Source organism: Cryptomeria japonica, chromosome 8 (genome assembly GCF_030272615.1).
Source record: "Cryptomeria japonica chromosome 8, Sugi_1.0, whole genome shotgun sequence".
Taxonomy (NCBI): Eukaryota; Viridiplantae; Streptophyta; class Pinopsida; order Cupressales; family Cupressaceae; genus Cryptomeria; species Cryptomeria japonica.
This window is the reverse complement of record NC_081412.1, coordinates 86434960-86462813: the sequence shown is the minus strand read 5'-3', so window position 1 is coordinate 86462813 and position 27854 is coordinate 86434960. Positions and strand designations below refer to the sequence as shown.

General features: G+C 36.5%; 1 protein-coding gene across 2 annotated transcripts; it reads left to right on the top strand.

The window, feature by feature from the left end:
* On the top strand, positions 1-27854 carry LOC131038423 (uncharacterized). 2 transcript variants are annotated; one of them, XM_057970857.2, is made up of 7 exons: positions 2-180; positions 302-443; positions 24480-24540; positions 24682-24817; positions 24965-25295; positions 26574-26705; positions 26833-27854. In XM_057970857.2, exons 2-7 carry the CDS (start codon positions 317-319, stop codon positions 27387-27389), a joined length of 1344 nt encoding a protein of 447 aa, XP_057826840.1. In that variant the 5' UTR covers positions 2-180; positions 302-316; the 3' UTR covers positions 27390-27854. The 2 variants fall into 2 exon arrangements, with proteins under 2 accessions (XP_057826839.1, XP_057826840.1); XM_057970856.2 differs by having other exon boundaries at positions 1-443.

Here is a 27854-nt window from a genome sequence, read left to right as displayed (position 1 = left end):
ATTGCATTTCACTCACCTTTTAAAAAGTAAAACTGATCTCAGGTAGATTATCTAAACCACTTCTCACCCGTTCCCTCCGTCATATCTACCCGTACAATTTGATGGCGTGCTGACTGCAATTGTGGAGTTTTGTGGAGTCATATTTGAAGATTTTACTGCACTCTTCTTACCTTCTAATTGGTACAGAAACAAAAACAAACTGGATATTGACTAGATGAAGATTAACTAAAAAAATGGAAGCTGAATCTCGATAAGTCTCTCATGAATTGATCTAGAATATTTGTGTCTATATGTTGAACAGACAACAGATCTAACAATGGGAAGGGACATTGAAGGTGAACAGAATGGAAAACAAGACGAAGTGGAAGAAGGATCGCTCTCCAGTAAACCGAGCATTTTCATAGTTGGTTCTCCAAATGTTGGAAAGAGGGCCATCCTCGGCAGTGAGCATCCCCTTCCTCAATTCTTTTTTTTTTGGTTTGACAGGACAGACTGGATTAATCTACCTGCATGGACGTGTCTTTAATTAAGTTATGTGTGTGCATGTTCATTCTTAGCTGGCTAAAATTTAGGGCACCTTAATTTTTTATGGAATAGGAATTCGAATCGGATTGTATTAGTGTTGTTTTTGTCCTTTTTGGTCAACAGTTTCTTAATATCTTCAGCAATTATAATTTTCATTTACTTCCCCCAATCTTATAAGTCCTTGTCGAGGACCTCAATGTTTAGGATAAGTTAGTGCTGTAAATTTGCCCATCTTATCTAGGCTATCTTTGCATAGGTCGGAGTTTAGTAATTAGGGATGTTTTGCAGATTTGAAAACCATCCGATGACTTGAATCCTGGAAGTTGCTTCGAGTAGGTTGGAACCTCAATTCTGGGTTTCTTAAAATTTCCATATTTCAGAAACTTTAAGAAGTTCCTAGAGAGAGGTCAAAAACTTCTGGAAATGTATCCAGCAGTTTCTAGCCGCTTATCAAGAATTTCCTGCATTGGAACTCAGTTTTTCAAATGTTACTTAATTTTCCCTTAGATTTCCCAAGAGTTTCTGAAAGTTCCCGATTCTGATTCCAATATTTTCTAGAAGTTTGTGCCATTTTGATACTATTTCGTCAAGGTTTAATGTTTGCTGTCATTTACTAAAGAAGTCTTCTCCTAAATTTCTATGATTCCCCAAGCTATCTGTCCACACATCCCATTTTGCTGTCATTTACTTAAGAGGCCTTCTCCTAAATTTCTATGATTCCCCAAGCTATCTGTCCACACATCCCATACTTGCATTTCTTAAGTTTCTAATTCTTAGTACAACTTAAGTAAAAAACAAAAAATATTTGGAATTAGGTACAAAGTATCTGGTGGATAGCTAATTGGCAGATTTTGGTTGGAAAGTTCAATATTATTAATCCATTTCTCTTTTTATGTATCTCTTGACAGCCACTTCGCCCAGAGCCTGTATCTTCAATTTAATTAATTAGAATACTCTAGATTGGATGAAGATTATTTGAAGCAGTGGATCCATAAAATCTGGATCAGTGTAGCGTTCTGAGATGAGGGGAATCACATTTTAGGCAAGTGTTGTCTATCTTAAACAAATAGCTGGGTAGAATTCTGTGTGAAATGGATGGTTACTCAGATCAAGTGACATTAATTCAACAAGGAACAGTAAGCTGACATTAGTGTGCTAATGGGAAACGGACCTAAATCGGACAAAGGTGAATATAACAGACTAAATTACATAATGTCTTGCAATCTGATGGGGCAGTTAAAAAGTATGAAATGTGTGAGAAGTTTGTTCAAATTAGTCATATTGACACTGAAATAACTATTTCTGGTTCAATTTAATTAAGGGCAAAGCTACAATTGTAAAGCCCAACTTATTTTGGGATTGAGTTTCATATTTTTGGAAACATGAATTCTGTAAGTTTCTTATCTATCAGCTAATAATAAAAAATGGACTTCAGAGTGTTTAGTACCTGATTTAGCTCAAGCTTGTTTAGATGTAGTTTTGTCTCTATAGATCAAAATCACGTTAATTTTTTTCCCCTGCATGCGAGGATTAAAACAATAACTTGGTCAAGTGTTGCCGATTTAGTGGAAAATGGATTTCTCTCTTTTATCCATGTTACAGCCCTAGTTTTTAAGTATGAGTCTGACCAAAGGTGTTATTGTAGTTTATCATTTAACAAATCATGCTTTCAAGCTCATAAAGTGTTATTCAACTCTAATGTATAAGGTTAGCGAGTTAAAACTTAAAACTAAGTAATGGATCCTTATTTTGTATGCTGTGTATGGGGTTGTGAATCAGGTTTGCTTAAGAAAGGAATGGTCGATTTCAATTTGAGGCCTAGGTGAAAATAGGTTTAAAGGAGGAAGATTCAAAGATAAATTAAAAAGTATTTTTATAAACTAGTGAATAAAATACCAACCTTGAGGGGTGTTTGCAAAGTAAAAACTAAGTGGCAAATAAAGGGCCAGAGGGCCAGCCTTGAGGGATGTATGCAAATTGAAAACTAATTGGCGAATAAGGGCCCTATTGTGAGGGAAGTTTGTAGAGTCAAAAAACCATTTAAAGGAAAGGGGAAAAGGAAAGTTTTCCTTCCCCCAAAACCAAGAGATCAGAAAGCTTATCATCAATACATTGCCACAAAGCGTATTTGGAACTAATGAAATGCAAGAGCATGACATGTTGGCATGGGATACATTCTTCATTGGTAGCAGGTGAACACTTATGCAAGAACTCTATTTCTGTAATAAGATTTATAGTTGTTAGTGCTAATTTTAATTGAGGCATTTTAGATATAAAAGAGAATGTTCTCCAAGAGGCACACCAGAGAGATAAACACTTCTAAAATGTTGCAGTGTGTATAGAACTGGTGTAAGTACATTCTAGGAAGCTGGTAAAATGCTGTAGCTTTCCTATATGTTGAAGAGTTAGAGACACCTGCACAATATTTAAGAGTCACATGAAGGTGAAGAGGCTCTCAATGTGTTTCTGCTAGTTCCTCAATTCTGTTTTCTAACAGTACAAATGATGGACATTTGCAGGAAACATTTACAGTCTAATTTCTACTTAAATATGTATATGATACCTAGATTAGTAAAGTTTTCCTATTTTTGAATGCTGTCACAATTGTTTTATTGCACGGCCTGTTGAGCATAATAGTGTTAGATATGTTAAGTGTTGGTGAACTTAACTCAGTGGCATTTATGAAAATGGGTCAAGGACAATGAGGCGATTTATCTGTTTTTTTTCTTTTCTTTTTTGTTGGATAGAATAGCAATGGGTTCTATTGGGTCTGCACCCATAAAGATTTCAAATACAAAGATTAAGGCAGCCCAAGGTATATAAGGATGAAACTCAGAAAGCCAAAATGTCTTTCAAAAGAAATTCAAAAAATAAAGACAGAACTTTGTGCTAAAGAAAAGAAGGAGCTGCTGATGCCCCATTTTCTCTATCAACTAATTGAATACCTGGTTTAAGCATGATGCACAACTGTGTTCTTGAAATTAATCTTGAGAAATAGATGAGGTGTTAAAGTTGCTGTTTATACACAAAATGTTATACCTCAATACCACCTGGAGATTATCTATTACTGAAGGTATCCATACAAAAATTGTCCACATTTAACCATCTGCTTTTCTATATTCACCCTAGCCCCTCTAAAGCTTCCGACCTTAGATTCTCATTCACAGACATTGGAGATCCAGAAGCAGGGATTTTCCTTTCCTGATTCATTGAATTCACTGGAAACAAAGATGGGGAAAGAGATTGTAAGACCCACTTGCAGAGTTCTTCATCCACCACCTGCATATAAAGGTTGGATTCCAGGAATGCTGGGATAAAATGCCATTTTATGGAACTTATGGAGGCTAAACACTCTCTACCTAAAATATGCTAAATAAAATCGCACAAACAAAAATTCATGCATTCACCAGATTCTACTGCACAAATACAGGCAAACCAATCAACAAGGGCACCCTCCATTCATCTACTTAAAATACAAGACACTTCTTGTGCTTCAAACATGGCAAGGACAACATTTGCAGTAGCCAATTATTTTCCACAAGCTTGAGCAAGTAATAAAAAATAAAGGTGATTTACAAGTATGATTTTGGGGGAGGTTTACCATAAAGAGAATTATTTTTGAAGACATCCTCAATATGCTAATCTGAAGCATTGATACTCACCTTTGCCAAGAAGTGACATCGATCAATAGCATAGTTGGCCAATCTATCAGCTGGTTGGTTGATTTCTCAATAACATTGGAAGAACACAATCTCCTCAAAGTTTTTAGCTATAGCTTTAACTTCGTCTGTCAGATTTCTAAGATTCGAATCTTTTTTACATCCATTCATAAAAAAGGAGAGAATCCCCTTCTACCTCCAGATTTCATTGTTTACTGATCTTGATATTTTCAAGCTTTCCGAAAGTGCTAACTCCTCTGCTTCATTGTTGGATTTGTTGTCCAGAAAGAAGGATCCTCCCTTTACGATACTTACCGTTCTGATCCTGTAATGTCCCCTAATTGGGAAAACCCTAAATTTGCCCTAATTTCTCAGTTTCCAAATAGACAAGTGGGTTAGAGAATACCTTTCCCCTAATTTAAACCCTGCAAACAGATTAGAAGCCCCTTACAACAATGATTCCAGATTACAACAATAATCAGAGTATTATAATCAGTAAATTAAATCAGATTTACAACAACAATCAGATTATCATAATCAGTGAATTCATAGCAGAAGTATTAGTTCAGTCATAAAATATTAAATATCTTTGGAGGACTCAATCATTGGAGAACAAGGGAGGGTGTGACTTCAATGGGGTGTCTTGGACCCTCTATCCTAGGCCCAAGAGCGGACATACCATCCCTCTTGGCCTCATGTGGCCTATGCCATCCATATGAGGTGGTCTACCCAGTGAGGTGTCCACTTTTCCGTTATCCCCTCATCTTGCCAACCTTTTCCCTCTCTCTATGATTGGTCTTCTTGCACCATAGTAGGGGAATGAGGCTGCAACAGGGTGCTCTGGAATGCCATGTCCTTTAGGCCCAAGGGCAGTACTCTCTGCACGCGCTTGGCCTCATGGAACCCTCTAGTTCCCTCATAGAGATGGTGTACCATAGAGGAGTTCCCCATCACTGTACCCCTCTTGCAGGTTGACACTCCTTCCACCATGGCTGGCAGCACTCAGAAAATATAAAGGAATATATAGCATAAGATTAACTGCAGAATGTCATTAAATCAGACTGTTATTTGGGTATGTATAAGCAATCGTGATAGTTGTCACTAATAATAATAGATGTGCAGAAATATAAATATGCAGTCACAGTACTTGTTATGCACATATAGAGAACTCATTCCAAACTGTCTTAGTTAATTCCTTTGTTGTATGTTCAACGTCTTATCCAACATATTTGTGCTCGGATTCCCCAAGTTGATCTCCCTTGCATGGGGCAGACATGATGATGAGGTGTGACTCTCTCTCACATTGGAAGTTATAAAGGGGAGAAGGTTTCATTTGAGGAGAACATCCATAACTGTAATGTCACAATTATCACTCTTCAAAAGAGTCACAATTTTTCATATTTATTACCCTTTGAAAGAGTCATAACTGTAATGTCCCCTATTAGGATAACTTGTGAATTTGGGACAACTGTCTTGCAAAATCAATTGCAAGAGACTTCTTTCCTTTAAGTCTTAATTATTACTATGAATTTGTTCTAATATTATCATTTTTCTGATCAAGACATCTTTACATATATGTATATATAATTATATTACTAATTATTAATGTCTTTGCTAATTATTTTTTATATAAATAATTAATACTACTACTGCTTTTAAAAACCATTGATTATTAATATATTCAGTGGCTGGTAAAGGCAGACAGATCTGACATGTCAGATCTGGTCTGCCACTGTTATGAAATTTTGTATTCCTATAATACATATAGCAGTTTAGTATTATTATTAAATTCTGCATTAAAACATTGTCGGGTTTCATATATTTAGCATTCATATTAAACACATCACCAAGAATAAGGATGTTTACTGCCTGTCAGTGAATATGGATCTGCAGATGATAAAATGATCTCTTCCTATTCTTCGATCTCCTCCTATTCCCCCCTTCTGGGTGAGTCACAAACCTCCACATATTGTCATCAAGTAGACATGATGTGAAGAGTTGTAACTCTTCCCATGTCTCTTTCTAACATCTTAACTAATCTCATCCTCAATCGCTGACTTGCATCTCTTATCATGAATTGCGTCTCTTCACTTTCAAATCTCGTCCTTTGATGTTTACAAATCGCATCTTATGCTAATTATTACTAAATTGCCATTCATTATTTGCTTAATAACTAGAATGAGTCAAAGCTAATTACAATAATAAATCGTTGTTTCCAGTATTGCTGGAATCGACTATTAGCAAATCATACTTGTTTCACCAATGACAATCACTTCCTCATTTATGTATAGTTGCTGTTCTGATCATATTCTTTATAGCAGCTGCTTATTTCTCATTCGCTGCATTGAATAAGATAATTGTTCCTGTCCGTAATGGTCTTAAGACAGATCGCCACCTTTGCATAATACTTGTAATGAGTCACTGCAATGAAGTCACTATTTAAGATGCATGGTGTTTGATGCTTTATTTTATTATTGCTACTTTATTTTCTTTTGAATCATGTTTGCTGTCATACATAATCTTATAAACTGTGTAATGTCCCCACTTCTCTAGTTGCTATTCAGATGCATAGATTTGCTTGTTAGCCATCTCCGCAGGCCAATTCACAGTGTAGGGGATGATTGGTTAGCCAAAGGGGACCAATACTTAGTCAATTTTTGCTTTGGTGAGCTTTTATATTGAAACTTTATAATATAATGTTATAAAGTTAACTTTTCTATTTTTAGAAAAAGTTAATTTTAATAATAACTTTATGAATATCACCTTGCGCAACTCCCTAGGTGACAAAGTCATTTTAAAAGGTGGTCAATTTAATCATGAGAAAGCAACCCTCAAGGTGGGCGTACTTTTATGAGGGGAGAAGATTCCATTGGAATCTTAAAAAGATGCCAAGAAGGGGTTCGAATTAGGGCTAGAAGCATAAAAGAGCTTTTGGGGAATCTTCAGTCTGTCATGAGTCGCGGCCTGCAGGAGAAGTAGTCGTGTACCCGTGATAGTCGCAGCCTGCAAGAGAAGTTTGCCTGCCGTTTTTGCCGCCGTTCGTGCCCTAGCATATGTTTCCTATGGTTTATATTTTATAAATATGTCATCGTTTTGTAACAATTTCAAATCTATTTATCAATGTTAAACTATTTAGGCAATTTTATAGATATATTACATATATTTATTAAAACAATTTAAAAATTACATATGGTGAATTTAATTCGAATTTTATACATTTCAAATTTCAAAGTTGTCGAACTTTGAATTCGAATTTGAACCTGGTGACTTAGCTTTCAGCAGGTCTGCAGCAATTTGGCAGAGTTCTGGAGCAGATTTGAAGACGAAAACCTTCAAATTGCAGGTGTAAGACGAAAACCCTTCCACCTATCAGCATATTGATCTTCATTGGAGGCTCTATCAGGTCATTGGGGCCAAATTTCAGAGCAAATCAGAGAAATTCAGCTTCTCAGGGGAACAAATTTCAGATCTGAGTAGGAAGGTCACAATTTCCAGCAAGTTTGTAACCCCAATCAGCAGGTTGTACCCTTCCCAGGCTAGCCGTACCACCATATCTTGCCTGAAGTTTTTAATAAAATAAAATAAGGGGTTTTGCAGCAGTATTTTTGTTCAAATTTCATTGTTAGCATCTAATAAGAAGAATTCGAATGGTTATCTAGTGAAATTAGTTCATACTGGAGCTACAGGAGCAAATCAGTGGGTAGAAAGCACACCAAATTGGAGTCTCTTCTGGGGGAAGTTCGGAAATTGCATTGGAATCAGGATTTCTTCACAAATTTGTTTTAGATAGTTATTCAGTAGGTGAATAAAGCTCATTGGAGCCATTAGTTGCAGCTGGTGGTGCTTCATTCAATCTTTCCACTTGTTCAGGCCAATAAATCACCTTCAATCCTAGCACTGGACTCCTGTTAGGCCATTATTGGCTTGGATTGTTGAAAATAAATCATTTATTTTCATTTGTTCATTGCTGATAAATAAAATCAGAAGTCTGAGATTCATTTTCAGTCAATTATTTTATGTATTGCATTTGTTATTCATTTTGCATTGTCAAATTCCAAAAGTCAATAACACACAAGTTATCCTCAAAACCTCAAACTGCATTAAGAAACCAAAATTGAAAATTCCAACCGCTGGTCAAAGAAATCAGACTCGGAAAAACATATCAGATTGTTCCAATTAGCATTCAACATCTTTCAAACTGGTCACTTCCATAAAATATCTTAATCATTGTTTATAATTTATAATATATATATAAAATGTTTATAATATAATATTAATTTATTCTTATTTGAATATTTCAAGAATATTAGTAATAAATATTATTAATTAAATTATAATATTTAATAAATAAATAAATTTCAAATAATCATTCATTGGTAATTAATAATAATATTTACTTCATATAAGATATATATATATATATATATTTAACGATCAAGGAGGGGACATGACAATAACCCTTCATCGTTTCTGCCCTTGGAGAGGGTCACGACCTTTCATATTTATCACCCTTTGAGAGGGTCACAACCCTTCATTTCCTTCCCATTCATTCTTTCATTTATCTTTACTTAATTCCTATGCTCCACTCTTTTTTCCCCTTCCTCGTCTTTTTCTCAAATGAATTCTTCCCCCCTTTATAAAATATCTTTTTCTCAAGGGACAGGCAGACATCCCTCAATCATCTTGTGGATAACAGGGGCAGGGTGCGCCCATGCCCTTTAAAATCACTTATTTTTGTTTAAAAAACTCATAATTTAGAAAAGTAACATTTCTAAACCTAGTCTTAAAGGTAGGTCCCCACCCTATGAAAACTATAAGTGTTTGCCCGCCCTCATTTTAAATCCCCAACAAGTCACAAGTGCAAATGAGGAAGAGGAAGAATCTCCACTTCAATGTAAGTTCAAAACTTCAAACTAGAATCTAGATAGCTGTTTATTTTGAGTTGAAAGTTCCATAAATAATAAATGAAAATGAATAGATAGCTGTTTTTTTATTTTTTGTTTTTTCAGATTTTCCTTTTCTTCTTGTTCCCAAGCTTAGGGTTTTTTAATTTTTTATTTCAAAAGTTCAAAGTTAAGTTAAAATTAGATAGCGATTTTTTTATTTGTATAAAAGAGAGCTTTTTCATCCTTAAGTTTTTAACCCTTTTAATTTTAAACATAAATACTAACTATTAAATAAAATAAATTATAATGCTAAATAGAAATGGCCTTCTCGGTATCCTTTGCTTTTGTGTTTTGTGCAATCTGAAGTAAGAAAAGAGGTAAATCCTTGTAAGTTTTAGTTACAACTAGTTAGTTTTTTATTTTTAAGTTGCATTGGGCTAATCATAGTAACATTCCATGTAAAAACTTCAATTAAATGCCCACATAATAGCAAACATAGAAGTACTCCAGCAAATCAAGAAATACTCAGCAATAAATATTCTTAGAATTTTATATTTAATTCAAATACACATAAAAATTGAAATTTACTAGTCTAATACAAATTACCGGGCACACCCAACATGGAAATTTAAATGCCTTTAACGATCTTGATGACACTATGAAATTCATTCTAGTCCTATTCATCCCCAATTGCCACAAGCGGCTATAAACAGTGTGATATTCTTGTGAGCAAAGTCAATTTTTTTTTTTTTTTGGTTTGGTTAATTTTGGTAGTGCCTTCTCTTTTTCCCCCAATGCTTCCCATATACCATGCTCTCCTATTTTTTTTTACATTTCATAATCATAGGCAATCCGAAAAAATTAACTGACAACTCCGTTCCTCAATCAATGGAAACTCCCAACAAGTCCATTCCTCAATTGATGGCAATCCTAACAGTTAGCTGCTATGGACCCAAGGGAAGGTTTTTTTCTTAATCAACTCTGTCAAGGGCATTGCAAGATGCAAGAATCCTCTAATGAACACATAGGCTTAAGGACCCCCATAGCTATTTTTTCTCTTGAAATGTCATTGTTGTATATTGCACTTGAGATTTAGACTCTAGACTCGGCTGCATTTGTGTTTTCATTTATGCAATCATAGGCCAAACAAATGAGCCAAGGTAGTCTACTACAGATATAACTCTTTGGACTATGTTTTACCTTCCCATTGATGTCCATCCTGAAAAATTGCTCAAGATTAAGAAATTTAGGCAATCTATTGCAGTAAGTAGAACATGTTTCATTCTTGTTTCAGCAGCCATCAGAAAGGTTGCAATTTCTGAAACAAAATCTGGATGTTCATGCTATCATCAAGTTTCCAGCAACACTTCCAATATTGCATACTTGAGGAGAAGCAACACATGCAAAGTGCTGCCTGTAGACACCTAAATTTATCCTAGTACAACTTTGACTAAATGATTAATTTGGCTCACGTAATGTATCCTTCATCTAATCAAATTATTTAGCTAGTAATTTCCATGTCACACTTAAATAATTTTATTATTTAATATTTAATTATCCCATTTCCACCTCACACAACGAAAATAATTAAATAAGTTTATTATTTAATAATCTCATATCTACCTCACATGGCAAAGCTGCTAAAGTAATTAAATACGTTTATTATTTAAATAGGCTATTTTACCTCCACCTTTTCTAAGAGTAAATGTGTCATTAATTCTTATTTAATTGCATTTTCCTCCCAAATTCTTATGGTTGCAACAATTTTTTTAGTAAATGCAACCTTAGTCTCTCATTTCAAACAAACTTAATCATGACCCTTCATTTAATCCTAGGAAAATCTACTCATTTTTTATCCACTGTTTGTATGCCCTCTTAAAAATCTATACTACAAGCTCTTTTGATCATCCAATCTTGTGCTAACTATATGTTGTCAAAATAGGTAACTTAGGAGCAAAGAGCTCCACATATCAATTTCACACTTCAATCATTGGAACAAATCTACTTTACAATGGAGGACTCACGGTAACTTTGTTTTATGTTTTTGTTTGAACTCCATTTGCATGCTCTATCTGAGGTTTGTGATAGTTTAGAATATGAAGTATTGTTTTGCATTTGTTTCCTAGTTAGTTTTCTAAATTATTATTTACAGTGTGAGATGCAATAGAGCATTGGAAAAACCTAAGAGCGCTTTGCAACTGGTACGATTCCAGGGAGGCTGTCTATTAACCTTCCTTGTTGTTCGGACCTTGTTTGCTGGCGCTCGTGTGTTCTCCTTGGTGTCCTGCACCCTCTTTTTGTGTGGATTGATACTATGCCCGTGTCTTTTCTTAGTTTATGATTGATTTTGTGCTTGCTTTGCTCGTGTTTTTTCTCCTTCTTTCTTCTTGCCTCTGTGTTTTCTCATGTTACCCTAGTTTTCGCTAGGTTGCTCTTGGGCTTGGTCGGTCGTGACCCATCTCTGAAGCCGCTTGTGTGAAGGTGAATGGGTAGTGTTAATGATGGCAAACCCAATTGCAAAAATGATAAGGTGCATATCATTGATAATGGTGGGAGTTTGGAGAATGAGAATATTAATTCGCAAAAGGACAAACATGAAAAACCCTCCTACAAAACAATGGTTTCAGATCACTCGGCCCCGGTTTGCCCACCCTCTGCTTGTTTTGATGGAAGATTTTGCAGGCAGGAGCACATGGATACAGAGAACGATTTGGGAGGGTCCTCAGCTGATGGAGAGAGATTCGGAAATGGTGGTGGCAGCGTTGCCGATGACCCCGGAGGGGGAGGAAATGGTAAGTCTCTTCCTCTTGGGTTGAAGACCCTCTCCTTGTCTCCTAATGAAGACATGATTAAAGCCATTAGATCAGAGCAGTCGCGTGTAAGAAATATTGCAATTTTCTTTGTTTGTATGGCTAAAGAGTCTTTGCCCTCGCGATTTTTTTTTGATGAATGGATTGCTAATGTCTGGGGTAAGAAGTTAGGTATTCATGTTAACTTTTGCAGAATGATTCAAAAGGGATTATTTGTGGTTTTTTTGAAATCCCATAATATGCAAGATAGAGTTTTGAAGAAAAATTTCTAGAATGTGGGACATTCTTTGTTTAGGGCATTTCCTTGGTCCCCTAAAGGGAATGTCGAGCAGGTTATTGCCCATTCTTCCCCTAATTGGGTAGAAATTAAAAACTTACAGCCCGAATTTTGGCCTTTCATTCCTCAGATTTTGAAACCTTTGGGTTCAGTTTTGCAAGTTGAGGAATCGAGAACCACTCTCCCTCATCTTAATGCTAGGGCTCTTGTAGCTCTTGCTCTAGAGGTTGTTTTTCCTGACATTATTTCTTTGGACTTTGAAGATGAGAGCTTTTCATGGGAACTATCCATGTTGGGCAATTTGGGGGCTTGTTTTTACTGCAAAATTAATGGGCATATGAGAAAAGATTGCCCATCTCTTAAAAATTCTCACAGTGCTAACTTTAACATTGCTTTGAAAGGAAGTATGAGAAGTGATCCTACTAAGGTGCAAAACTATGTTAATAATTCTAAAGAAGGTAATAATCTTTTAGTGGATGACACCTCTGACATTGGCATTGAAAAGGTCAAATCGGGTCTTGATTGCCCAACTGATATAAGTAATGGTAATAAATTTGTCAGTCTCTCTAATCCTCTGTTTGAGGATGAGTATGATGTTGTTCATGCCTCTGCCATGGATGCCCCTCCCAACACCCTAGTCGGGTGTCATTCAGTACAGGCTAATCCTTCTAATTGTGGTCAAGACAAGGTTGATAATCTCCCCCTCCCCCCCATATTGAATGCTCAACAACTTGCTCTTGTAAGTATTAAGGAGAAAACTGATTTAATAAGGAATGCTTACCAAACCCCCTTTGAGTTGAATATGAGTAACTCCTTACCTGGTATCATGGATTCCATGGTGGATGCATCTTCTGATAAACAGATTGTGCCTTTTGGAGAAGATGGTATGGCTAATAGTAATTCTTTACAGTTTATAGAGGTTGTTAGTAAAAAGGTTAGGAAGAAAAGGAAAAATCAGACAGACATTCTCTCTCCAATGATAATAGTAAAAAAGGTAATGAAGTGGTAGAATGTTTTAATAGGTTGTACAAGAACCGAAAACCCTCCACTAAATAGATTTATGATGATGCACATTCATAGTTGGAATGTTAGGGGCTTGGAGATGCCTGACAGAAAATATGTGGTTAGGAAATGGTGTAACGGTATCAAGGAGAAAGATATTATTTGCCTCCAAGAAATCAAAGTGGTAGGGTTCCATGCATATACTATGTTGAAAATTTTGTGGGGTCAAACCATTGGGTTTCACTCTAATCATGATAGGGGTAAAGGTGGCACTGCCATTTTGGTTGGTCCTAAGTGGGCAGATAGGATTATTGCTAATGGTGTCTCTCCTTGCCAAAGGGCTTTGTGGGTCACTTTCAAAGAGAAGGACTGTGTTTTTGGTTTATGTAATATATATGTTGCTAATGACTATAGAGAATTGAGCCAGTTTTTGGGATTGGTTGACAACCGGCCTCCCGAATGCTCATTGGATCTTCGTGGGAGACTTTAACATGATTGAGCATGGTGAAGATAAAAGTGGTGGCAATAAGCATTGTTGGAAGGGTAATGAACATTTCTTCTGGGCCAAGTTCAAGAGGAGATTTAATCTGGCAGACCCTTTGGAGAGGAAGAAGGGCTCCTTTTTTGATATTTGGTTCACATGGTGTAATAATCAAAGTGGTAGGCAGAGACTTTATTGTAGATTGGATAGATGCTATGCAAATGCTTCTCTTTTCTCCTTCTCCTCAGGGGGGTCATGCCCCTATTTGTGTTTCTCCTGCTAGTATTTCGGATCATTCCCCTATCTCTGCCACTGTAAATCTAGATCTTGACCCCTCTTCTGTTATGCGGCCTAAGAGGGAGAATGGCTTCAAGCTTAATGTTTCTTTACTTAAGGATGAGGATTCTGGGGATGCCATTAAGATGGTTTCCCAGTTGGCTAAGCTTTGTAATCTTGATCTCAGACCTAGGGAGCAATGGGAGGCTCTCATTGTTACTTGGAGGAAAATGTTTCAGATCATTGGTAAAAAGTATGCTATGGATAGGTCCAGGGAGGAGTCCTACTTACAAAATAGGCTCAATGGTATTGAGAAGGAGCTTCAGAGTAAGGGGTATGACCTGGTTTTAGAGGGGGAGCTTTCTTGGGTCAAAAATCACTTAAGGAAGTTACAACAATTCAAGATCCAAGGGCAGAAGCTAAGAGCTAAAATGAATTGGCTTAAAGGTGGTGACAAGGGAACCAATTACTTATTCAATCTTATTAGAGCCAAGAATAAAAGGGAACTTATTGAAGATATTCAAGTCAATAACATTCTCACCAATGATCCGGTGTCCATTAAGGAGGCCTTCTTCAATTTCTACAATGGCTTATTTTCTTTTGAACATGGTGTTATGAACCAGGAGGCTCTTGAGAAATGCTTATTGTTAATCCCTAAGAAAGTTTCTTGTGAGGAGGCCAATGCTTTGGGCCAAAAGATCTCACTTGAGGAGATTAAAGCTGCTATCAGTTCACTGGCCAATGGTAAGTCCCTAGGGATCGATGGGTTACCTGTCGAATCTATAAGCTGCATTCGGAATGGATATGCTTGGAATTGCTTGCCCTGTATGAAGATGTGTTTGAACAGGGATCACTTGGAGAAAACATCAATAGAGCTGTCATTAAACTGCTACCTAAGGGTGGGGATAAGACTTTGGTTAAAAATTGGAGGCCTATTACCTTACTGAATATCTCTTACAAGATTGTTGCAAAAGTCTTAGCAAGGAGGATTGCTGGGTTATTAAACAACTTCATTTTTGTCACTCAGACTGGGTTCATTAAAGGTAGATATATCCTGGAAAACTTGGTTACTGGTTGGGAGGCCATGCATTGGGCTAAAGCTGACAAGCAGAATGTTGCAATGATTCTTCTGGACTTTGAGAAAGCATATGACAGAATTGAGTGGCCCTTCATTAGAGGGATGTTGCAAGCTTTTGGGTTTCCCTCATATTTCTGCAAATGGATTGATATTCTCTTTAAGGACTCTTCCACAGTCATTGAGGTTAATGGTGAACTCTCAGAACCTATTCCCCTTAAGAGGTCTATTAGGCAAGGTTGTCCCATTGCCCCAACCTTGTTTGTCATTGCTGCTGATGCACTTTTTAACATTCTGAGAGCTCCTACCCTCGGTCCTCCTGTCAGAGGTCTAACCTTACCTAATTCTGAGGATCTGATCAATGCCCAATTCGTCGATGATACTGCTTTATTTTTGGTTTTGAATGAGGAAAACTTTGACAATGCAATGAATAGGTTGCAGTTTTTCTGTTTGGCTTCCAGTGCAAAGGTAGCTCCTCACAAATCTATAGTTCTTGGTTGGTTTGATGTTCTTCCAAGTTGGATTACTTGCAAAGGCTGGCAATGGGTTGGACTGAATTCTATTGTTAGATATCTTGGTATTCCTTTTGCTATTAACCCTTATATTAAAGATATGTGGCTTTGGTTATATTCTAAAATTGAGAGGAAGCACTTAAAATGGCAGACTCATCTTCTCTCCTTGGCTGGAAGAGTGCAAATTGTGCAAAAGATTCTTTCCTCTCATCACATTTACTGTGCCTCTGCTTTGTTGTTTGCTAATTATCAAACCAACAAGCTTGAGAAAATCATGAGGGACTTTTAATGGTTTGATGGGATGGGTCATAACAAGAGACACTGTGTGAATTGGGATTGGTGTTGCAGACCAAGGAGTATGGGTGTGGATTGGGTATCAAAGACCTCAGGGCCCATGGCATTGCTCTAGCTTCTAAATGGATTGTCAAAGCTTTGAATGGTAATGAACCATGGAAGGTGCTGATCAAAAATAATATTGAAAGGTCTGTTATTAAAAAGGGCAAAAAATGGAAGACTATCCCTTTATGTGATACTGTTTTGGGGGACTTTAATATGAAGGTGTTTGGTTCTATTGTATTTGCTTCACTATGGAAGGCATGGTCACAGGTAAGGAGTTGACTTCCTTCTAAGAGTGCTATAGGTAATTCTCCTTCATATGCTGTTATGGACAGATCTATCTGGTGGGGGGTGAGTTTAAATAATAAACCTCTTGCTTTGACTCAAAGTTGCTCTGCTCAAATTTGGAATGATAAAGATTAGAAATGTATCATTTGACAACTGGCTAGGGTCTTGGGCCGAGCTCAGTTCTAAATATGGGATTCCTCTTCATTAGAAAAAAAACATATTCTCTTATTGTTAAAGCTATTGGTTTTTTTCTTGGCAAGGTTTTGGATACTGATTCCTTTTTGAAGCAACTAAAATGGTTGGATGGCTCTCCTTTTTTGGATATATCTACTAAGCATATCTACATGATGTTGAAGGATGATTATTCTATCTTCACTCAAGTCAATCAGTGTTGGGGTCTCGACTGGCCTAAGTTCAGGTGGCAATTTGATTTTGATTTTTTTTGGCATTACCCTATTGATCCTAAGAAATCTTGTTTTAGATGGCTTTTACTTTTTAAAAAGTTAGCAGTAGGTTCTTTTCTTTCTGCTGTGGGTCCTGAACCTATTAGGTGTGGAGTTTGCAATGTTCAGGAGTCTTTTGAACATTTGTTTTTTGAATGTGAGTTTGCCCGAGGTGTGTGGTCCATTTTCCTTGGTTCTTCCATTGTCTGGAACTATCGGCTTGGTCCTTCTTGGAGTGAAATCCTTGCTGGCTTTGTGGAATCCTTTGATCTTAGTTTGAACCGATTCTGGTTTGTCTTGTCTTGTGCAATCCTTTGGTTTCTCTGGAAAGAAAGAAATGGAGAGGTATTTCAAAACAAGAGGAGGAGGCTTACTGGGTTTAATATTAAACTCATACACTTTTTCATTATGTCTCAGGTTTCTGCGGTTCTAGAGATCTCAAAAGATAGGTTCATGATCCTGGTTCGGGAGGGTGTTCTTCAGATTTGCAAGGCGAATATCTAGTCTGTTCAATATTTCAAGAAGCACATGGACATGTTACACCCAAAGGAAATTGATGCATTGGTACAGTATATGCAGAGACTCAAGATTGAAGATGTAGATGGTCCTTCTCCTAGGATTGGGGAGAATGTTGTTGGTGCTCGTTGACTAGTAATTTGGGATATATGTATACTGACACAGGAGGCAATTTTGTTATATAAAACTTCTTCTATATTGTATATGATGTAAAGCTAAGCAATTTGACATAGGGCTATGGCCATTTTGGAATTACATGTAATGATAGTCTAGATAGTGACTGCATGACACTAGACTGAATACATCCTTGGAATAGATGTGATGTATATGTTTTTGAACTATCTTAATATTAAATTATTATTTACAGTGCCAGATGAGCCCATAGCTAGGGGGAAGGTTTCTATGTGCCCTGGCCCCTAAACAGTAGCATAAAATTCAAAATTGAAACTCCTCCTAAAATAGAGAGTTCTTTATTGCTAATATTGATTTGTAAGAGAGCTGGTACTAGAGATATGTCAACAAGAACATTACAAAAGCATGTAGGAAAAACCCCAAATGACTTATTTTCCTCCTTACCATTCTCACTTTTACTTGATTTGCATAAGCTGTTTGCTGTTCCTTGGTTTCTATAAGTTTTTAAACAGCACAGAAATCTTGCAAAGAAAGTATCCTTATCTAGATAGTACCTCCTTTTGAGATTAAAAACCTTTTTATTGAATTTTTGGGGATGCCCTTATCACAAATAGCCTTCATGTCAAGCTCAAACTTCAAAGAACTGCTTCTTTTATCTGCTTGGTTGCAGTTTTTATCATTTTCAAATGCAAATGTTTGAAAAGCATCCAATAGGGGACTACACCTAGTTTAGTTGTATAGATTTCCATCAATCTGGTCTCCAACTTGGCATGATGCATTTGGAGTTTTCTCTACAACAAGCCACATGTGCTCATTACCTTGATGCATGGGATGGTGAAACCATCAGTGATGGTCATATTGAACCTTGAGAAGTCCTCTGCCTTGAATCTCCTCTTAGAAACAAGGTCCCATCAATAAAATTGTGGGTAGCCCCACTATCAATGAGCATAGTAAACCCTTGTTCGGATAACTCCCACAAACCACAAATGGATGATATTGTGGTGCTCTTGAAAGAGCTTCAAGCATACCTTGCTGGTTTCGGTATTATCCTTCTACAATTTCTTAGGCTGATGCTCAACAATTTGCTCCTTTGTTGCTTGCTATAGATGTGATTCAACAATTCAATAACTGGTCTCCTCTTTGTCCTTTTGCTGAAAGTGGTCCAAAAATCTTTGACTGAAATCACATCAAATTTCTACACAAAGCTGTACCCTTGTGTAATCAAATGACGATACCGTCACTTGTGAGTGATTCCTTTCAAGTGAAGGGTAGCAAATTGAATCACCTCCTCCTCAAACATTGGACTCAAGGAAAAGTGGCTTTTTAGCATTTGAATCCAAGTATGAGCTAAAGCTTTGTTGGATCCATCAAATGATGGGTTGAATGATTTGCTTTGCAAATCTTTGTGAGGTTGGTTTGAGGTGGGTCTCCTTTCTTTTTTGTTTTCTTTTTTTGATTTCTATGTACAAAAGTTCATGAAGGAGATGTTTGCCCAAAACTCAACAGTTTTTATACCAGATTTAGCATGGAGAGCATCCAAGCCCTCCTGCTAGTTGTCCATATCATCTTTCTATAGCATGGCTTCTTTTTTCAAGAAAGTGACTCTTGGTAGTCTAGTAATAGTGATTGATTTCAATGGGATGTTCTGTTTTGCTGGCAAGGATAGAGATTCCCCTTGTGCACCATTACTTTGAAGCATGATGGCATGGTTTGGTTTAAGGATCTGAATACTCTAGGTGAAGAAATCAATGAGCTTTGCTATCCATCATGCAAGGATCCCAGAACGCTGAAAAATTCACCTTGCTGCTGCAGTCTTCTTTGCACAACTTCAAACTAATGGCTGTTGCTGTTGGGAAATGGCTATACAGCACTGGATGCACCAAACATCTACTACAATGTATTAATAATGTATGAAGGGTATTAATATCTTGGTGCATCCTAAGGGCTAGATAGCTGTTTCCATGCCGTGCAAGCTTGCTGTTTTGCATTCTAGACCTCTTCAAAATTTCTGCTGGAGAGTTTGCTTGAGAGATGCCATGTTTCATTTTCTTCACTTCTATGCATAGAAAATACATCTCAAACTCTCTTTTCATGGCCTTTTTAAAACTAACAATGAGGAAATAAAACATTCCTGTGAAAACTAAATCATCTACATACAAGACAACAATAAAAAACTTATCATCACTTGCCTTGATGTAAAGAGTGGGCTCACTATCGCTTTTGTTAAAGCCATTTCTTAACAAATACGAGTCTATTCTACTGTACCATGCCCATGGTGCTTGCTTCAGCCCATAAAGAGCTTTCTTTAGTCTGTACACTTTGTTTTCTTGCCCTGGAACTTCATAACTAGGTGGCCGCTCCACATAATCTTGTACTTTCAGCACTCCATTCAAGAAGTCTGACTTCATGTCCATTTAAAACACTTTCCACTTGTGTTGAGCTGTTATTGCTAAGACTGCCTGCATAGTTTCCATCCTTGCAACTAGAGCATATGTTTCATCATGATCTCTTCTAGGTTGTTGTTTATATCCCTTAACAACCAGCATACTCTTATGCCTTTTTGTGCTTCCTTCAGCATTGCATTTGGTCTTATAGATCCACTTTAAACCAATAATTTGTTTACCCGGAGGCAAATTAGTTAGCTCCCATGTTCTATTCCTCTCTATTGCATCTATCTCCTCATCCAGGTTATATGGATCAGCTAGGATTCGAACCTAGGACCTTCCATTTGTTGTTGGAGTGCTCTACAGAGCTATTGGTCCCTCTTTGGCCAACTCATTGTTGGTCTGAGTGTGGCTTATTCCAACACCCCCCCCCTTAAGCCACACTGTAGGTGCTTGGGGTCCTAGCTTGACTTTGATACCACATGTTGAGCTACAACTCATATGGACCAGTTAGGACTCGAACCTAGGACTTTCCATTTATTGCTAGAGTGATCTACCAACTAAGCTACTGGTCCCTCTTTGGCTAGCCCATCATTGGGCTAAGTGTGGCTTATTTCTAACAATCCTAACAACTAATTGACAGTTTTGAGACCAACTCATCCACCTTATATTATTAATTAATACCCTAATTGAAAGTAACTATAATCCTATCTATCTGCTATTCCTACATTACCTGTCCATTCACCCTAGCCACAAACTTGAGAAGTGGACCCTCTTGTGCCTTGAATGCCAAAAAGGGGACATTACATTCTATTTACATGGCATTGACATGGTATGGAAAAAGTGTAATTGAAATTAAATTACTTGGGTTTAAAAATCATGGCAAAAATTAGGAGTTGGAAAGGAAGTATTAGTAAAAAATAGAGAATCAGAAAACAATGAATTTTGCTATTTAATGTCAAATATAGTGTGTAGGGATGCAATTGGATACAATACCTTATAAAAATGCTAATCATTAAAAGTTATGCATGATAATATAAATTATTTTATTCACCTAAGAGAATTATGAAAAAATTAATAGTTGGTCCTAAAATAGTTGGATGTTTAGTCATTCAATACAACCTACCGTTTTAAAGGCAGCCCTATGTTTTTTAACTAAATTCTTATTAGGGTATAACTTAAATGAAAATCCTCATTGGTTTAGAACTGAACTTTGTTGAAAAATGGTAGAGCATATAAAGATAATTAACTGCAAAGGTTAAATCATTATTACAGAATAAAAAGGTATATTTATTTGATTCTTCAAGAACTTTTCACATTACAATTGAATGGCTTATAAAGTCTTAATTTCCCGTAACCAACTAACCTACAAGAATGTATTTTCCCAACTAATTTATTAAATCTAATCCCAAGTCACTAAAGTGACTTTATTAAAAATATAAACCTTAATCTTTCCAACAAACTTATATAAAAAATCTATTCAATTCAAAGTAAAAGAAATTTCAAAATTCGCTAATGATAAAATAAATTGTTCAGAACTTCAGTCTACCTGTGCTCTGTACTTTTTGGCCACAAGTATAAAAATAAGCCAAAAAAGGTACTTAATGAAAAATTGGGAAACAACACAACAAATGTGGTAGGTTATGATTACTTACGATTAATTAGGAGTTTATTTGAGTTCTATGCTACTAGGAGGCTAATAAAAAATGTCCTAACCTATTTGAAGTCTTAAATAATTGAAACTCAAACTAGAATTGCTATTTGTGTATCCTCTATTTTTGTGCTTAGTGTGTCTCGAAGTAAGAAGAACAAAATGAAAATCTTTGTTTAAACTTTGAAGAACTAGTTAATTTTTAGTTGCATAGGGCTAATCAAACCAGCAAGGGACAAAGATTGCAAAATTTTGTGTATCCTCTTCTTTTGTACTTCATGCAACGTGAAAAATAGAAGGAAAATCCTTGTGTTGAGTCTTGCTCAATTTAAGCAATAATTTTTATTTTTCTTATAGTGTCATTTTGAGTTCCTATAATGTAAATGATGATGGTAAGGAGCTTGGGAATCTATAAACTGGCAATAATATGTGGGAGGATAAAAGGCTCACATTCAAAGTAGTTCAATTGGGAGTGTTGTAAATTTCACTTGGCTTTCTAAGCCATTGGAATATTATGCCTAGGGCCCATTTGATAAGAAGCCTCCTTTACAACAATTTCTACAAAGATCAAGCTCCTAATTCAAGGGTACTTGCCTATGGAAATGTCATTTTTGATGGCTTTGTGGTAGCATTACAAGAGTGTATGTGTATTTACTTCACATCATCGATAAAGGGGCTGGGATATGTGTTTAACTCACACTTTAATAGAGGGATGAGATAATGAAATTGTATAGTGGTCCATAGTTAATGCTACCTTGACGCCAAGACTTTCTTCTAGAACTATAACAACTCCTTGACAACCACAAGTTCCTCTTTTTGTGTTAAGTTTAGTAGAGCCCTAAGGGGAAATGTTAGGCCATGGGTTTGGCTCAAACTCCCAACTTGGTGGCAGAATTGTTCAATCTACAAGCCAATATGAGTTAGAGATGCCATTGACGAGTTCTTCTTTGTTAGTGGCATTCTATTCCATGTTGTTTGCTTTCTATATTTTAAGGAATCCATGTCTAATATTGCAAAGGCAAGTCTTCATATGTGCCACTAGGGGAGAGAAAATTAGGGACCACTATCTTGAATACGAACTATTCCAAGATAAATATACTTATGGAGAGAATAAAGGCAATATGCATCTCACATGGATTCAACATTATTATTGATGGATGAATGAACATTAGACATCATCTATTCATTAATATCATAATCACGTGCTATTGATTGCTTGGGGCATTGAAAAGATGCAAGTTTACATTTTAAATCCCTGCAGATACTATTGAGAAAGTTGGCCTTAATAATATGGTGCAGGTTGTGTTAGATGTAGCATATATGGGCAGGTGAACAAGAGAGCTGGTTGAAGCTGTCCACAAACACATATACTAGATCTTGTGTGCATGCCACTTGTGGACATTGACAAAATTGATTAGATCAAACATGTTGATGTGAGAGATGTGTATATGTAAGCATCCCACATGTCATGCACTATTTTGGTCCATCTCCAAGAAGGAATTTATCAAACCTGTTGAAACTAAATATGCATCCTACTTCATTCTATTGGATAGAATTTTTAAGTTGTAAGAGCATTTGCAACTAATGGTCATGACATAGGGGTGGGATCTGTGGGCTAAGTCCAAGACACAATAGGGGACGGGGGTGATATGGGAATGTGTTGGTGGCATGGTTGGTTAAATAAAACTTGTTGTACAACAAAGAGACTCCACCTTAAGGCTCTACAATGAGTACATTCAACCTATCATTTGAGAGAAGTAGGCAGAGCTAAAACTCCTTTGTACATGGCAGCCTATTCATTAAACCCAAAGTGATATGTTCATATTTGTGGTAGAGTTTTTATTTTATGAATGACATTGAGGTGAAGAGAGGCTTCATGGAGAGTCGGAGACCATTAAGAATATGTACAGTGCAAGGAGTCCTCATCGATCTGACATGAGCGGATCAGATTTGCCAAAGTCAAGGGCTATTTGAGTTTCAAAAAGCTAGATAGGGAGACTTTGGCATAGGGCCTGATATTATGGTGACAATTTGCATGGGCCTCCACCATTGATGAACACACTAGCTATTTGCCTCTTATGACAAGTTTGTAGTTCCTCTACTGCTAAGATGAATTGCTTTACAGACAACTTCCACTCCATCAAGAGCAAAGAATCTTGTGGCTGTACATAGTATCTTGCATCACATGGATCATAAAATGTTTAGTACAAGGAGAGTCCAACAACACAGTGGGATGTAAACATAGAGGAGCCAATGTAGATTGATAGGTATCAGATTGCACATATAGGGTTAGTTGGTGTCCACTTGCAGGAGCCCTCACAGCACTATATCAATTAAGAGTGTTGTGAATCTTGTGATGAAGCGACAAATCAAGCTAACACTCAAAGTGGGCAAAGTGCATCCTAGTATTTCTCCTTGCAAAGTTCTTGCTCTGCTTGTGCCAAAGGAGCATAATGGGTGGCATTTAGTCACTGGTTGCCATACACTTAACACAGTCATGGTGAAGAACTGCTATCCACTTCCTAGTATTGATAGTATAATTATTGAACCATCAAAGTTCATTATGCTTCAATGACACTAATGATATCTTTGAGACAATTAGGTTCACAAATGTTAAAAAAACCTATTTTCTGTTTCATGATATTAAGTTTTCAACAAATCTGTTGGTAAGAAGCTCCTGCTAATATCTTCAGTAGATTCAAGCATGCTCCTTTCTGTTTATTCTTGTGCTTTTTGATACTTCTAGTGCCTATCTCTTAGTTTACAAGCATTCCTTGTTCCTTTTTAATCGTTATCTATAGAAGGCCAATGGAAGCCCTGGGTTGTTTTGAGCTTGATGATCAACTTAAATGATATGCAACATCCAAATTCTGTATTGATTGGGAAAGTTGCATCATAAGTTTTTATTTTTATTTTTTCATTTGCTACACTTGATCTTAGCCAAGGATGAGAGAGGTATTATTTTTTCATTTTCTTTGCCATAAGTTGGCTAATGTGTGTTATATTATTTCTCATGCTACGGTTTTTTTGACATTTCTTATGTCACATTTCATTCTTTCTAGTATGTTATGATTTACAAGAACATAACTTTTTTTGGTTTTGCAAATGCTTTGACTGTAATTAACAGTATTCTATATAAGGTTTTGATGGCAAAAATATTTTGGAGGATTTTGACTATATTTCGATTCCTAATGAATCATTAACCATTTTCTATTATTAATTGCAGGGCTGCGTTCTGTGGAACCAGAAGATATTGCTGTTTCATCATCCGAAATTACATGTCATGGGTATGCAACTGCCCTTACTTTTTTTACTTTCATGCTAAATCGGAATGCACTTTCTATATATGATTCTTTTGCATGGAGATTCTGGCAGTTTTTGTTTTACCAAGTTAATCTATGAGCATTTTCTTGTCTTGAACAAACCAGTTGGACTATTGACACAAAATATTATACTGCGGATGTTTGTGTTTGGGTTGCACATGTTGGCGACAAAACTATAGAGAGTACCCGTTCTCTATCTGAACACTGTGATGCACTTGTGCTGGTGTTTGACCTGAGCAATGTGAGAGCTCCCTTTGCATCATTTCATTGAAAGTTATTTTATTGCAAGCTGGAACTCAAAAATAAATAAGTCACTATTATACTAACATCATACTTTGCATGCATTTCTGTTGAAATTTCACTGCAACACTGAATTTTTTTTGTACAGTCATCATCCTTTGAGGCTCTTCAAGATTGGGTTTCTGGAGTTGAGATCCAAAACTTTGAGGTCTTGTTATGTGTTGGAAACAAAGCAGATCTTCTTCCTGGTCACTTTGCTCATGCAGAGTACCGTCGGCAGGTGAAAAAGTGTGGAGAATCCTCAAGTGATCCTCACCCTGAGTTTTGGGATTATGGAATTCATCGTGATGAGGGTAGTAGTTTGTTGAACGAAGAGGAAGAATCTTCATATGAGGTGGAGAGGTCTGTTATTGAATGGTGTAATCAAAACAATATCGAATATATTGAGGCTTGTGCAATCAATGATGCCTTTGATAAATGTGAGAATTTTTCATCTGATGTCATTCCTTGCCATTTACTCCCTGCTTCAACATTTTTCTTTTCTTCTATGGTTTTATTCTGTACTATTCATGCTATACAAACAATGTTGGTTTGGTTTTGTGATCAACATTGCTAAGAAATCCCCAGGATCTAGAAATGCCATAATTCAAGGAGACTCATGTATGGAAATGCCATTTTTCCAGTCTTGAATACTATGGCGGCATTCCAAGAGTGAATGCACACCTACACATTGTTGGTAAAGTAGTTGGGTAGGCTGTGAGCTCTCTCACTTCAACATAGGGCCTGACATTATGAAATTGTCAACTCCTGCTGCCTTACAAGATTTTTCAAATTACTGCTGTTAATGATCTACACTATTTTTGCTTACCAAGAGGGCTATTTAATAAAAATGCAACTATAAGTTTGTGTATTTTCTGGTAGCAAATTATGAAGATGTTCTTTCAAACATTGCTCTGGTTGCAGTTGACACTGCTGTGGATCAGATAGTAATTTCTAGCTCAGACATTTGGAAAAGCTAGAGTGCAGTTGTTTAAGAAGTGCCTGAGAGTTTAAAACTTAATAACAGCACCAAATAATAAAATTGCAAACAAACAGTTTTCTAAACATTGTTGTATTCTCAGGTTAGCTTTTCTTGCTGTTTATTCTATTTATCCATATCTACTCTAGGAATGCCCTCTAATGATTGGTCTGTATAAGCATAATTGCTGATGTATCTGACAATATGCTGTGAAAATGATTATTTCCTTTGCATTTTGGTTAAATGCAGAACTACTGTCAATGAGGAAAGGAATATTCTTTTAGAAAGAAAATGTTACTAGAGCTGTCATTGTTACAATGGATGATTAGTAGCTAGTTGACGGGGAGGACTTATACCAAATCAATATGTTAAGACACAGGATAATAAATTATAATTCTGTGGGACTTGCCATGAATCAGAAGTGCTGCATAATTCAGTCGATTCTACTGCATATTTCCTATTGTAGTTGCAGGAGGCCAACATATTTGTTGTACTAGGAAAACATAATGCTAACATCATGGTCAAGATGAAAGATCCCAAATATTTCATGGTGATATATATAGATAATTTAATTGATCACTAAGAACTATTAATAATTTTGTCTAAAATGCAATTCTCGTGTGTCCAAATCTATGTGCCAGATTTATATGATGGATAAGTTCTAAAGTTCTTCTACATGCCTGATAGTTTATAAAGTACAAAATTCCTGATCATCCGTTTGGATCCTCTTGCTTTTCAGGCATATCAATCAATGGGGATTCCCAAGGAGTTAAGCGAATTCAGGAAGCTCTTTCTGCTCACATGTGGCCTGGCATGGTAATGAAGCCACAGAGCAAATCCCCTGCTACCCCTGTATCTCCCAAAAATGATGGTAGGTTGTGATTTTGATTTTTCTAAGATCAATGCTTTCCTATTAATGTTTGACTAATGTAAAGGATTTGACCATCTGAACTTCAAGAATGATATTCATTTTTGTTACAAACTGATATGAACTACAGACTTTTCTGATGATGATTCTGAATTTGAAATTGAATATGAGCTTCTATCGAATGGCTCGGCTGAACCTTGGGATGGAGTAGAGGAGCCTTGGATGACTGTTGATAATTGTACAAATGAAATTCTTGTAAGGGAGGAGGGGGAAAATAATGAGCCTCAGGATTTACCTCATGGCCAAGCTGACAAAATGCAAGTCCAAGAGCAAAATGTAGCCACCTCAATTCCCCCACAAAGAGATGGTTTGGCATCTCATACTTCTGTTGTATCCGTACATGACAATAACAAATCAGAAGCAAGTAGTTCATTGACTTCAATCATTACTGCACAAGATCTGTCTGGGGCTCCTGAAACTAAACAGGGTATAGAAGATGCTGAAACCAGAGGAAGGAGGGAACGTTCCTTTGAGGAACTTGAACAGTTGATGCTTGAAATGGCACACATGCGTGAAAACTTGAGATTGATGCCAGACACACAAAGGAAAGAAATGGCTGCCAGACTAGCCTTGAAAATGGCCTCTACTTTTGCTGACAAGGAAGAATTAGATGACATTTCCGATTGAAATGATGTCCTAAGTTTTGGATGGCAATGTGTATAAACATCAATCAATGGAACAAGAAAAGCAAGGAAACCCAAGTTACTTGAAACAGTTGTCTTTCATGTTTGTTCATTAGGCTGCAAACTAGAAGCTCTAGAGGTTTTTATTTTCCTCTGACTTTCTTGTGTTCTATAGGAAATATTATATTGCACAACGTTTCCTTTTCAGCAAAAGGAGACAAATCTATACAAGAAAACTGAGGAAAATCAAGTTACTTGAAACGACTGTCTCTCATGTTTGTTCATTATGCTGCAAACTAGAAGATCTGGAGGCTTTTTATTTTCCTCAATGTATTTCTCTTTTCTATAGAAAATCATGTTAATGTACCCTGGGAATGAACAATATACTATGTGACTTTTCCTTTCAGGGCAAGGAGACAAATCTCATGTATATTTGAATTCTGAGTAATTTTAGCAAATCTTTGGATAA

Coding starts and splice junctions, on each gene's coding strand:
- LOC131038423 (XM_057970856.2), top strand. CDS start 317: ATGGGAAGGGACATTGAAGGTGAACAGAATGGAAAACAAGACGAAGTG. Junction 444..24,479: donor AAAGAGGGCCATCCTCGGCA/GTGAGCATCCCC, acceptor TATTAATTGCAG/GGCTGCGTTCTGTGGAACCA. Junction 26,706..26,832: donor TGTATCTCCCAAAAATGATG/GTAGGTTGTGAT, acceptor TATGAACTACAG/ACTTTTCTGATGATGATTCT.